Consider the following 13,998-nt stretch of genomic DNA (forward strand, 5'->3'; position numbering starts at 1 on the left):
AGCTCCTGTGCTCAAAGGATTAGTGAGAGAGACTATCAGCCTCTTACCTGGACCAATATTAGGGACTACACTCACACACACACACACACACACACACACTCACACACACACACACACACACACACAGACACAACTTTAGAAAGTTTGTATAGTGATGTAAGATTGAGTAAGGGGCCTTTGACTTGGCTAACCATTTGTGTGTGCATATGTAAATAGCACTGGGGTGAAAACCTAATACCAAAATGTTAGTCTGGATCAACGGAAGTACATTTCCAGGATGATTACCTGATGTCCCTCATCTTCCTCTCTCTGTGTGTTGCCATTCTTAAACTCACTTCAGGAAACAACAACAAACTTCGAGCTAGCGAGCTACACGCTGAAAATAACACGTTTTGAACAGAATTTGGACAGTGCAACAAGGCAGGCCTGCTCGGTTCTTTCGGGGAATGATTGTAAAGATTTAAAAAGAATACGTTTAGGGCGTTTCCTCTCTAACTGGGACGTTTTGGGACCGATTGGGGGATGACCATATCGATTTAGTGGGCTTGGCTTTTGGTTGGGGCTTTGTGTAAAAATCCAGTTTAAAGAATTGAGTCGTTACCACTGTGATAACACGTGTGTTGGTCTTGATGTGTTTTCCTCTCAGCCAATCGGGGCGAGTAATTCTCCTACTCCTCTGGAGGCACGGCAGCACATCAAGATCCACTTAGCGCTGACGTCATTAAGCTGCTTAGGGCAGCAGGTAAACGGAGGGAGAAACTGAGTAAGATTTGTTTACATCGAGGTTGGAGTGAATGATAGAGCAGGTCAGCATCATGCCGACATGCTTTTGTTGAGTATATAAGATATACTGACCTGACGGATTACTAACGATCCAGATTTTGTGAAGTGAAGTCTGGAGTTTGAGTGATCCAGGCAGCCGGGATGGAGTGCAGCGGCCAGGTAACTGCTGCTGCGTCATCGTGACAATGATAAAAAACTGACTAGTTGTGGAAAGGAGGCATGACGGTCTTCTGACAAAGGTGGACGGCCAGTTTCTCACGTTTTGTGTGGCAGGTTAAAACGGCACCCTCTGACAATATATTGGATAAAGTCATAGTGAGTGACAGCCATATGCCGGTATTCCCAGTTGAGTAGTTTTTTTATTCTGGCAATACTGGGCGTAACTTTGGGTTCAACAAAATTGAGCAAAGTAGAAATTTTGAGCATATAAAACACTTCATTTCCTGCATTCTGGTGGGTTTTTTTGCAACAATTTGTGCCTTTTCTGCATCAAGTTATGGTGCAAATGTCTTTATTTATGTAAAGGAAATTATAATAGCTTTTTTGGGGGCATTGCACTGGCCAGTTTTGATTATTGGAGGGGGTGTATCGCCCCTGTAAATTACGCCGATGGGTACAGAGAAACAGTGCAGTCACTGGACTGTTCTTGAACATTCATCCATGGAAATGATGACACCAGATATATGGAAACACACGCATATACACACAGCTTATTTAGCTAGCAACATAGCTTACAAGTGTGTAAATCAATCACTTTGTCTTCGTCCATAGTTAACCTCCTCTAGGTACGTACAATACACATCAACGTAATGGAAAAAGTGAACAATCTGTTAAAATAATTTGCACGGTGTTATAAACATCACCTCCCGCTCACACGGGTAAGTTGAACTGGGAAGATCGTAACGTGCGTCATTCCCCTTAAAAACAACCGCGCACATGTTTTAAAGGGACAGAACATTAAAGTAAAAGTACACAAATATACACACTTCTGGTAAATGGCAAGTGGAGGCATTCAAGGCATTTATTAAAAGATCGATTTCTGGATTTTATTATTGGATATCAGATCACTCAAACAAAGATTTATTTATATATATATATATATATATATTTTTTTTTTTATTTAAACCCAGCCCTAGTATTTGGTGAGGGGTTTAGTGGTCCTCCCGCAACATTTTTTTTTACATTTTTCTATTTAAAGAAATATGCAATTTCACATGATTTTGGACCGTTATTATCACCATATCTGTGTCTTAAACGTTGGAAATACTAGAGCAGATAATACATAACTAACCTTCAAAAAAATTAAAGACAAAACTTGCTAAAGAAGTTCAACTACAATCATTAGATGTGAGAAAAGGCATTTAGTTACACCGAAGCCTTTTAATGGTTTGAAAAACTCCGGTACAGTTGTGAAATATTAATGTATACAACAGGTAGACGGGTGTGTCTCTCAAATACATGTTGAGGAGTAAAAAGTACAATATTATCTTTTTAAATGTAGTGAAGAAGAAGTATAGAAATACTGATGCAAAGAATTCTCATAATAGCAAAATTGTACTTTTCTTTTTTTAAATACTTTTTTTTTACACCTATGTGAAACCAACATAAGTTTGGGTTTAAGTTTGTGTCCATCCAGTGTGAAAACATCACATGCTCAAAATCTATGGAATCCAATAAAGGTCATTAATATTGTGTAACGTTTTTGTAGCCGTAGCATTATTTTGTGCATGTGTAAAAATGTTTTGTAGCCGTAGCATTATTTTGTGCAAGTGTCATTTAAATTTGTGGAGGAATATTTTCTACAGTGAGGTTTTACAAAGTCTGAGCAACAGACACACACATTTCCCATCTGTGTTACTGAAGTTCCAAGCACAAGCTTTGAGTTACAAGTACGAATTTTGACCCTGTTTTCATGCCTGAGCCTGCTTAGTGTGCTTTAGTGTTGCAGTGTGAGAGACTTTTCTCTGTGTGTATGTTTTCATTCTTCTGTCCAATGGAAGCACCACAGCGGACATGAAAGCCTATTTTCATGTTGCTAAGTAAAGCTACACAGCTAACTTTGTTGCATTCACCTACGTTGAACCTCTTGGCTTCCTTCATTCCCAACCACAACATGGCCAATCCACTCAGCCTAATTAATCATTTGAGCTCAGAGGTAGATTTACTTCCCCTGTTTAATTTAATATGTCAATGGGTTTCAAACTACTCTGTCTTTCATGCTGAACTGACAGCATGGATGAATTGTTAAACAATGGGCCCCTTGGGCGGGGACCATAACAGTCTTTCTCCCAGCGCGTCAAAAGATGACGCTTGGTCAGGGGCCTTTGGTGTTTGTTAATAATGCAAAAAGTCTCTTTTAGTGTCATATTTAGACCTGTTGTTCGGGACTCTTGGCGTCACTTTTTGACGCTCTGGGTTTCAGGACGTTCAGTACAGGCCAAAAGTTTGGACACACCTTCTCATTCAATGCGTTTTTTTAATTTATTTTCATGACTATTTACATTGTAGATTCTCACTGAAGGCATCAAAACTATGAATGAACACATATGGAATTATGTACTTAACAAAAAAGTGTGAAATAACTGAAAACATGTCTTATATTTTAGATTCCTCAAAGTAGCCACCCTTTGCTTTTTTATTAATAAGGGAAAAACCCTGACAAAGCACACCTGTGAAGGTAAAACCATTTCAGGTGACTACCTCATGAAGCTCATTGAGAGAACACCAAGGGTTTGCAGAGTTATCAAAAAAAGCAAAGGGTGGCTACTTTGAAGAACCTAAAATATAAGACATGTTTTCAGTTATTTCACACTTTTTTGTTAAGTACATAATTCCATATGTGTTCATTCATAGTTTTGATGCCTTCAGTGAGAATCTAAACAGTAAATGTAAATATTCATGAAAATAAAGAAACACATTGAATGAGAAAGTGTGTCCAAACTTGTGGCCTGTACTGTAGGTTTCAGTGACACGCGGGACAAGAAGGGTCTTCTGGGTGAAAGTCCTGTGTTGTATGACCCATACGCCCCCCAACCTGCCTTCTTACGCAGATTTTTTGGTCTTCCATAATGTCTCGCTACCGTTGTCTCTCTTAATACTACGTCATCTTACAGCGCCGCGGTCGAGCTGCTGCTTTTCCCGGTGCGCTCCATTACAGACGCTAAATGGTGATTTTTGCGTCGGTATCTGACACTGAGAGACACTGACCAAGCGTCAGTACTTTACGAGTTGGGAGTGAGAACGGGATGCTGGGTCCGGGGCCTTTGGCGTTACTTACTGACGCAAAAAGTCTCCTTTAGCCTCTCAGTCAGACGCAGGTTTTCTTATTTAAATAATTCCAATATAATCCCATCCGCGGACATATTTGACGCTCTTGGGTACCCCATGGTTGTAATTTTTCAACGCTCGTGGTCAGGACCCCCTTTGCGATACTTTTTGATGCTCTGGGTCGGGATCCTTTGCGTCATTTCTCAACGTGCAGGGTAAAACCATTTGGTTAGGCCCTAACCAAATGGTTTTTCCCTAACCGTTACAAAATGCATGTGTAAGTCACACCCAGGACATGAATCCCGTGAAATCTCCTGGGTGAAAGCCCTGTGTTGTTTGACCAGTTCACCACCCCAAATGGATTTACGGTGTTTCATACTACTCGCTACCCTTGTTTTCCATTCCCTTCCTGTCCGGTGAAAACCACGTATCTCTAGATGTGTTGATGTTGAATGTTTGCGATAAACTGAAGGGTGAAGAATTCCTTTATGTGTCTTTTGGATCAGCTGGAAGATGCGTCGTCACAAAGCTAACAACAGGTTTTCTGACACCATGAAAAGTTTCAAGGGCCCTATTTTAATAATCTGAGCCCACAGCGTGACGCAGGTGCAAGACCCACTTTTGCTAGTTTGCTAGAAAAAAGGGTCTGTGCGCCGGGCGCCTGGTCCTAAAGGGTTGTATTTAGTGTCTTCATTAATCAGAGGTGTGTTTTGGGCGTAACATGCAATCAACCAATCAGAGATCATCTCCCATTCCCTTTAAAAGCCAGGCGTGTTTGGACTTTGGAGCATTGCTGTTATGATGGAGGATTAGCACCGTAATATTTTTATTTGTAATCTTCTGCATGTGTGTGCTGCTGTGTGTGTGTGTGTGTGTGTGTGTGTGTGTGTGTGTGTGCTGCTGTGTGTCCCTGTGTGTGTAACAAGCATAGTGTGCGTGCGCTGTGCACGAGCCTAGGAGCATTTTACTAATGCTCTGTTAAAATAACAATGAAATGCTGCGTTATTGACTTTAGACCAGGTTTTTGTTGGTCAATGGGGCGATCACTTCCTGCTGCATCAAGATAGCAATACTCCCAGAATGCATCTGAACACACCTCCCTGTATGACCAGCATGCCCAAAATGCATCTGAACACACCTCCCTGTTAGACCAGCATGCCCAGAATGCATCTGAACACACCTCCCTGTAAGACCAGCATGCCCAGTATGCATCTGAACACACCTCCCTGTAAGACTAGCACGCCCAGAATGCATCTGAACACACCTCCCTGTAAGACCAGCATGCCCAGAATGCACCTGAACACACCTCCCTGTTAGACCAGCATGCCCAGAATGCATCTGAACACACCTCCCTGTAAGACCAGCATGCCCAGTATGCATCTGAACACACCTCCCTGTAAGACCAGCACGCCCAGAATGCACCTGAACACACCTCCCTGTTAGACCAGCATGCCCAGTATGCATCTGAACACACCTCCCTGTAAGACCAGCACGCCCAGAATGCACCTGAACACACCTCCCTGTTAGACCAGCACGCCCAGAATGCACCTGAACACACCTCCCTGTAAGAACAGCGCCCAGAATGCACCTGAACACACCTCCCTGTAAGACCAGCATGCCCAGAATGCACCTGAACACACCTCCCTCTAAGACCAGCACGCCCAGAATGCACCTGAACACACCTCCCTGTAAGACCAGCACGCCCAGAATGCACCTGAACACACCTCCCTGTAAGACCAGCATGCCCAGAATGCACCTGAACACACCTCCCTCTAAGACCAGCACGCCCAGAATGCACCTGAACACACCTCCCTGTTAGACCAGCACGCCCAGAATGCACCTGAACACACCTCCCTCTAAGACCAGCACGCCCAGAATGCACCTGAACACACCTCCCTGTAAGACCAGCACGCCCATGGGCACACAGATGGGCGCAGTTGCATTTGCTATTTAAACGACGCGGGCGCTGGACGGGAAATTGACGACTGCGTTGGTCTTAAACAAGCTAAGACATATGTGTAAGATCAGGTGTAAGATAGGGCCCTAAAAGTGTTTAGAGATATGTGGTTCTTACAGAACAGCAACACTACAAATCTTATAGACCACATGTGTCAAACTCAAGGCCCGCAGGCCAAATCCGGCCCCTCGCAGATCAATTTGGGTTTCTAGTCATTTTTGGGCCACCTAGATGTTGTCACTTTTTTGACGTTTTGTTACTTTTTCTGAAGTTTTTGTCACTTTTGCCGATGTCTTTTTGGCACTTTCACAACGTTTTTTGCCACTTTTTTAGGGGGCTTTTTTCTATGATGGCTAAGTTACTTTTTTGGTGACTTTTTCAGGGCTTTATGTCGACTGTAAGTGAGAAGACTGTAGACTTTTATCTTAAATAAAAGCATGTCAGTCAGACATCCTGGATGTGATTCTTATTTTCCAGTGTGGCCTTAGTGAAACTGAGTTTGACATCCCTGTTATAGACCATGATGCATTGTTGTAGATTAAACTACCCGACTGCATATAAAGGAGTTAAAACAAGCACATCCTTAAACATATACAGCAGTAAAAAGCCACATACATGTTAATGCAGCAGGAAGATTAATCCAGAAACATCAGATAGAAGAGAAAAACACTGACAGGGAACATTTTACTGCACTACTTTTAATACTTTAAGTATATTTAGCTGAACATACTTAAAATGCTTTTACTGCAGTTACGTTTTAAATGCTGGACTTTTACTTGTAGTGTAGTATTTTCACTGGGTTGTATAAGTACTTTTACTTAAATAAAGGATCACAATACTTCTTCCACCACTGCCTTTAACACATGCATGTGTAAGTTGTAAGTTGTTGCTGGTTCAGGCTCCAGTCATCTCATGTCTAGACTACTGTAACTCCCTCCTGGCTGGCCTGCCTGCATGTTGCCATCCGGCCCCTGCAACTCATTCAGAACGCAGCAGCTCGATTGGTCTTCTACCTCCCCAAGTTCTCTCACACTACACCGCTCCTCCGCTCTCTTCACTGGTTACCGGTTCAGGACACTAGTACTTGCATGCAGGGCCACAGAACGGATCAGCCCCAGCTCACATGCAGAACATGGTCAAACCCTATACCCAAACCCGCCCACTCCGCTCTGCATCAGCCAAACTGCTTTCTACCCCCTCACAGCGATGGAGAACTAATCACTCAACGAAATCCCAAATGTTCGCTGTCCTGGCTCCTAAATGGTGGAATGAGCTCCCTGTTGACATCAGGACGGCCGAAAGCATACGCATCTTCCGCAGGAGGCTAAAAATACATCTCTTCCGACTGCACTGTGGATGAAAAATAAATAAATAAATATATTTATATATATATATAAAGCTGCACTTTCATATGGCTCTTTGTAGTTTTGCTTATCTAAAGCTAATGTACTTGTACTTACTACTTGTTGTCTGGAGTTTGCACCTTCAGGGTTGAAAGCACTTAATTGGAAGTCACTTTGGATAAAAGCGTCAGCTAAATGACATGTAATGTTAAATCTTTGTTTCTCGGTCTTGACAACAGGTGACACCCCAGCTGATGATGGCTGTCGGCACAGCTGTGATTGGCTCTCTCCAGTTTGGCTACAACACTGGTGTAATCAATGCTCCTCAGAATGTGAGTATTTCGTTTTCAAAAAATATATAAAGAAATGTGTGAGAATAATGATGAAAGTGGAAGCGGAATACAATAACATGAACTAGTGGTAATGGAAGGTATTTTCAGGTAAAAGCTGAATCCAGGTGGTACATTTAATTGGCTTCACCATCCCAGCATTTATTTCCTGAACTGATTGAGTTCACCTTGACTGAAAAGATCCATCTCAAACTTTAGATTTCATTGTGAAAATATAAAGACGAAATGCATGGGCACACACTCTTAGATTTGACACAATCACCTAGATTAGCTTCTGCTAAGAACAAGGGCATAGTTTCAGAACAGCAACAAAACACAAACAAAACAAACGTATACAAAAAAGCAAGCATATAAGGGCCCTGACACACCAACCCGATAATCGGCCATGGGACAGTCTGGCGAGGTCGGTGACTCGAGTCTGTTCGGTGTTTTTCCGTGCTGTCGTCCGTCGGAGGAGCCGTCAGCCTTCCTTTTGGCCGACCTGACTTGCTGGGTCGGAGGGCGGGCAGTCGGATTCAATGACCGATCTAATTGGTGGAGTGCTAGCCCTTGACTAGCGAATCAGTGCACTTATGCTAGCGTCACGAACAGCCTCTCAAAATCTGACAGATTCAGCTACTGCACGGTCTATTTCTCGCTTAAAATGTTTTCAGAAACACATTTCGGTGAACTATTTTAGTAAAATATGAGATCGTATTCTGAATGAGCCGCTGTCACTACCCGATGTGAGTCGAGTGCAGATGTGAGTCGCGCATGCTCAGATTTAAACGGTTTACGGCATAATGTGTCATACTGAAATTTGTGAAATCCATAAAGTAATAAATTTTTCTCATTACAAACAATAACAGAAGATGGAAATAATTTCAAAAACGTTTTAGCTATCTATGATTGTTTGATTGCTAACATTAGCTCAAAACGCCATTCAAGTGACAGCCTCTGGTGTGTTTGATTGCTAACTTGTAGCTAGCAGTAATTTCAAAAACGTTTTAACTATCTATGATTGTTTGATTGCTAACATTAGCTCAAAACGCCATTCAAGTGACAGCCTCTGGTGTGTTTGATTGCTAACTTGTAGCTAGCAGTAATTTCAAAAACGTTTTAACTATCTATGATTGTTTGATTGCTAACATTAGCTCAAAACGCCATTCAAGTGACAGCCTCTGGTGTGTTTGATTGCTTGTAGCCAGCAGTGGAACTGCAAACTCAAAGCTTCAAACAGCAGTCCACAAACCAGTGGTGACATCACAGATGCTATGTCCATTTTTTTTGTACAGGTTATGGTTACCAGAGACTTTTTACATGTACATTATTCAATTACAAAGGCTGTAGTCTATATGTATCGACGACGTTTCATTTCCGTGAAATTCCGCCCGATGTCCCTCATTCGTCCGGATGTCCGTCACCTTCCGCTTTCTTTGTGTTGGCATTTATCTGAGTTTTCTGTTGCACGACCAAAACACCTTCTGAACGTCCACATGTTCCACCAAAACAAGTTCCTTCCCGAGGCTATTTTGCAGAGGCACCGGGGCTACATCCGGCGCCAAGCGCCGCCCAAGATGATTGTGATTGGTTTGAAGAAATGCCAATAAACCAGAGCAAGTTTTTCTCCCATCCCAGAATGCTGGGTGGACTAACCAGACCCTCCTATGCAGTGCTGTGGAGGAAGGTCTGGCAATGCGAGACTTATTCTTACACTCTATGGTTTCCTCAGAGGCTTTTTTACACACACATTATTCAATTACAAAGGATGTGATACGTGTTATTGTTGATTTTTTGTTGTTTAAGACAACAGAAAAAATATCATGCTTTTAAAAGGAGGCGTTAGGTGTTAGGATGCAATGCTAACAATGTTGCATGTCACCTGTTTAAGTCTGAGCAGGGATTTTAGTTGTTTTGCCTGCTAACCTACATAGCTTCGGCAGCTGACAAGCCTCTGAGGGGTCTGAAAGATATCTGAAATGACAGGGAGCAGGTTAATGAGATAAAGCAGTTGGAGGCATTAAGGATTAAGGAGCTCAAGCTTACCAGGCGACTTAAGATATTGTGCTGGTGGACTACTGCCTTAGTTCATAAAAACAATAATATGTAATGTCCCAATGTAGGAAAATCCCAAATAAAGTGGGGGTGGGCTATAGAACAGCATACTGCATAGTGGGTTAGTGTTGTTTCTCCACCAAATTTCCTGTTTTCCAACATGGATATTGTGAATAATGCTGTGTATGCTGCTACACTGTTATGGTTACTTTCTGTCTAGTCAGCGCTGTGGAGTAAGGTCGGGCTACACCACAGATGCATTCTGGGATAGGAGAAAAAATGCTCTGGGTTGTTTGCATTTCTTTAAACCAATCACAATCGTCTTGGGCAGCGCTAAGGACGCAGCGACGGTGGCTCTGCTGAATAGTCTCAGGATTACAAAATTAAATCAGCTGATACATGGTTAAACCTCATTGGCTCTTACCAGTGTATCTCCGTGTGTACTTGGTCCACAGTAATCCCACCAATCAGTCCCAAATTCTTTGGGAATCTTTACAATCATTCTCCGAAAGAACCAAGCAGGCCTGCCTTGTTACACGATCCAAATTTTCTTCAAAACTTGACATTTTCAGCATGTAGCATTTGCTTTCTAGCTCGGAGGTTCCTGTTGCTGTTCCTCGAAGCGACCTGAGTTTAGAACGCAAAGAAAGCGGAAGGTGATGGACGTCTGGCGGAACATCCGATGGCGCCGAAACTATCTGGTCAATGAACCGTTGTCGATCCAGACTAGGGGATCACTGAAGCCAATAGTTGAATTATTTCAGTCTGGGCTGAAGTGGTGGACCGAGTTGTCTCGCTTTGCCAGACCTTCCTCCACAGCGCTGCGGAGGAGGGTCTGGCTAGTCCACACAACATTCTGGGATGGGAGAAAAATGTGCTCTTGTTTATTGGCAGTTCTTGAAACCAACCACAATTGTCTTGGGCGTCGCTAAGCATCAAAATAGCCTCAGGAAGGAACTAGTTTTGGTGGAACATGTGTACGTTCAAAAGTAGTTTTAGTCGTGCAACAGAAAACTCAGATTGGACAGATAGTCTAGCTAGCTGTCTGGATTTACCCTGCAGAGATCTGAGGAGCAGTTATCCATAGTCCTCACAAATCAGCCGCAGGTTAGAACGCCAACACAAAGAAAGAGGAAGGTAAAGGACATCCGGCACAATTTCCGGCGGCACGGTGCAATCCCGGGAGTGGAACATTGTGGATATAGATCAGTCCTTCCAGAGAAATGCAGAGTTTTTTTGTGATTGTTGCGGGCAAAAATCCTTGATTGTGCGGCACGTTTTCTTAAAAAATGCGATGGAACATGCAGGTTATTGATAACCTGACTCCGCCAGAGGGATCGCTTCACATTTGCTCGGCATATCCATCTGGGAACTTTCCGTTGGAGAACTTTTGGGAAGGGGCGAAAATACTGGTTAGCTGATTGGATGAACCATCTGTCTATCACCTATGTTGGTGATAGACGGGCCAAATCAACCAATCAGATCAACGAAGCGTATGAAAATACAACCACAAGCCCCTGCTGCTGCAGGCAAAGCATAGCTCGTTAGCTCAGCAAGCAATCAACATGTCGGTAAAGGATATTTGCCGTTTGTGTAACGAGAATTTAGGAATAAAAAGGCCCCATTTCAGGTTCCCGGACCGCAGTCTGAAAATACTGGTTAGCTGATTGGATAAACCATCTGTCTATCACCACCTAACCCACCTCAAAACCAACGCTGATTGGCCTGGTCGTTTGGCTAACGGCTCCAAATTTTCTCTATCTCAAGATGCCAGACTGATCTGCGAGTGGAAAACTGGAGCTTGCAAGATCAGGATGCTCTCACGAGGCTAGGATATTGATGCAATTTTATGAAAATGAAATTGTGGGAACTTGCAAAAACTGTTGTTTGATGAAAAAGAGAAGAAAAAAAGTGATTTCCCCAACACCCTGCTTTTCCATGATGTTCACGTCGCGTGACTGACCAACAATGTTCAGAGTCAAAACAACTAAATAAGTTTAATCTGCCTTTCTTCGTCTTACACGTTGAGTCTACCGTGTGTTGTCTTTGTGTTTCAGATCATCGAGAGCTTCTACAATGAGACGTGGAGCAGCAGGTTTTCAGAGCCCATCCCTCAGACCACTTTAACAGCTCTGTGGTCGCTCTCTGTCGCCATCTTCTCTGTCGGAGGAATGTTCGGCTCCTTCTCCGTCGGCCTCTTTGTCAACCGTTTCGGCAGGTACGACTCTATGGAAATACTGTGAATTCCTATCTTTATTCAAGATAGTGGTCTTGCAATTTGAGTGCATTTCTCATTGATTTCACGTTCAGATTTTAAAAATGCTTTCCCTCAAACATCTGTCCTCACACTCAAAAAGCCACTGCTTGTGCTAAGATTTTCTCTGCTTCTGCTCAAACTGTGTGCTTGCACTAATATGTGTTCGCCTTTCCTACACACTTGTCAAACCGGAAGTTAGCAGACTACAGCTATACACAGTGCATATAGTGAAATAAAATGTACTGGTGCTGGTTTATATTGACATTAACTGTCCTTATTCCAAACGTCGGGCGAGTAACTGCCCGCAACGGGGGCAGGGATCATTTCAATTTCAATTTTATTTATAGTATAGAATCATAACAAGAGTCATCTCAAGACACTTTACAGATAGAGTAGGTCTAGACCACACTCTATACTTTACAATTTCAACAATTCCCCCAAGAGCAACCATTTGTTGCAACAGTGGCGTTTAGGCAGAAACCTCAAGTGGCGGGAAAACTTCCTTTAGTAGGGCTGGGCGATATGGAGAAAATCAAATATCACAATATTTTTGACCAAATACCTCAATATCGATACCGCAACAATATTGTAGTGTTGACTATTGGTGGTTTCAAAAAATATTTACACAATGAGATATTTGATAAATAATCATCAGTAATGTGGATATAATGACTGAGTGGGTAAAGGCAAATAATAGAAGAGTTACAACAGTCTGGTAAGTTCAGAAAAGTACATCACTTTACTGTAATGCAGCCTTTAAAACCAGGAAAAGACCCTTATGTCATATTACGATATCCAAAATCTAAGATGATATCTAGTCTCATATCACGATATCGATATAAGATCAATATTTTGCCCACCTCTAGCATCTACTGGTGCCGGTTGGGGGTATGATGGATAACAGCGGCAAGTAACAATAAAGATAATGGGGTAACAATATACAATAGGGTACACAAAAATGTAGGTAGTTACTGAGGAACGAATGAGGAATGAATGGTTAGTTAATGATTAGTTACTGATTGTTTGTAATTCAAGCAATAATTATTAGTTACTGGTAAACCTTACCTTACTCATCTGCAGGGGCGGATCTACCGGGGTGGCAAATGCCACCCTAAAAGAAAGACTCGCCACCCCTGCTGCCACCCCAGTTGGCAGCAACAAATTAAAAGTTACGGCCAATTTGACAATTTACGAGCGTGAATCTCCAATGTCCGACTGCAGTCAGTCAAAAACTGTTTGCTTCCCCTCTCACACATCTGCCACTCATCACCTGTGTCTTACCTTAATGCCTTTCCTGTGATAATGCCCCTTACTTCTATCATACATCTATCTCCTGTTAAGTGAGATCACATTGTATGGTCACCTCAAATGCAGGACACTGATTGCATGAGATTAAGTTTGTCTGGATGAGTTTGTAAATGGCAGCCTGTGCCCTTTTGTAGTGTGTACATACTATTTCTCATCAAACTGTGATAACTGTGATTAAATTCAGTATATATACACGTCTGCCATATGTTGCCACCCCTCAAACATTCCTGCCCCCCTCTCGCCACCCCATAAATATTTCTCTAGCTTCGCCCCTGCTCATCTGTATATCTGTGTTTATATACTGTCTGTTTATATAAGGCTGTTATTGTGTAAATATGTTTGTTTTATTACTATTATTATTATTGTAACTAATTCTATTCTTTCTATTTCTTATACTTTATGTATATTTTCCTCCTATGTCTACTTAATGTGTATTTGTGTTAGTCTGATGTGTGTACATGTTTTTCTTTTGGGCTGCTGTAGCACAGGAATTTCCCCAGCATGGATTAATAAAGTCTATCTTATTATCTTAAACAGAATGGTAGCTACTGTTAAAAGAATGGGTAACACTTTACTTGAAGGTATCTATATAAGAGTGACATGAGACTGTCATGACACATGAACCCTAACTCAAACCCTAACCCTAACCCTAACTTGTCATGACAAAAACCAAATCACACTTGATGACAGAAGCGTTAT

The 13,998-nt window shown here is 42.3% G+C and overlaps 1 protein-coding gene across 1 annotated transcript in view; it reads left to right on the top strand.

Moving 5' to 3' along the window:
- Positions 1–728: 728 nt before the first annotated feature.
- Positions 729–13,998, top strand: part of LOC120559905 (solute carrier family 2, facilitated glucose transporter member 1-like) — a 26,190-nt gene continuing 12,920 nt past the window's right edge. Inside the window, exons 1-3 of the mRNA XM_039801988.1 lie at positions 729–942; positions 7,590–7,682; positions 11,792–11,952. Coding sequence (XP_039657922.1) covers positions 925–942; positions 7,590–7,682; positions 11,792–11,952 — 272 coding nt within the window. The 5' untranslated portion in view covers positions 729–924. The remainder of the gene's footprint in view (positions 943–7,589; positions 7,683–11,791; positions 11,953–13,998) is intronic.

This window comes from Perca fluviatilis, chromosome 5 (assembly GCF_010015445.1).
Source record: "Perca fluviatilis chromosome 5, GENO_Pfluv_1.0, whole genome shotgun sequence".
Lineage (NCBI taxonomy): Eukaryota > Metazoa > Chordata > Actinopteri > Perciformes > Percidae > Perca > Perca fluviatilis.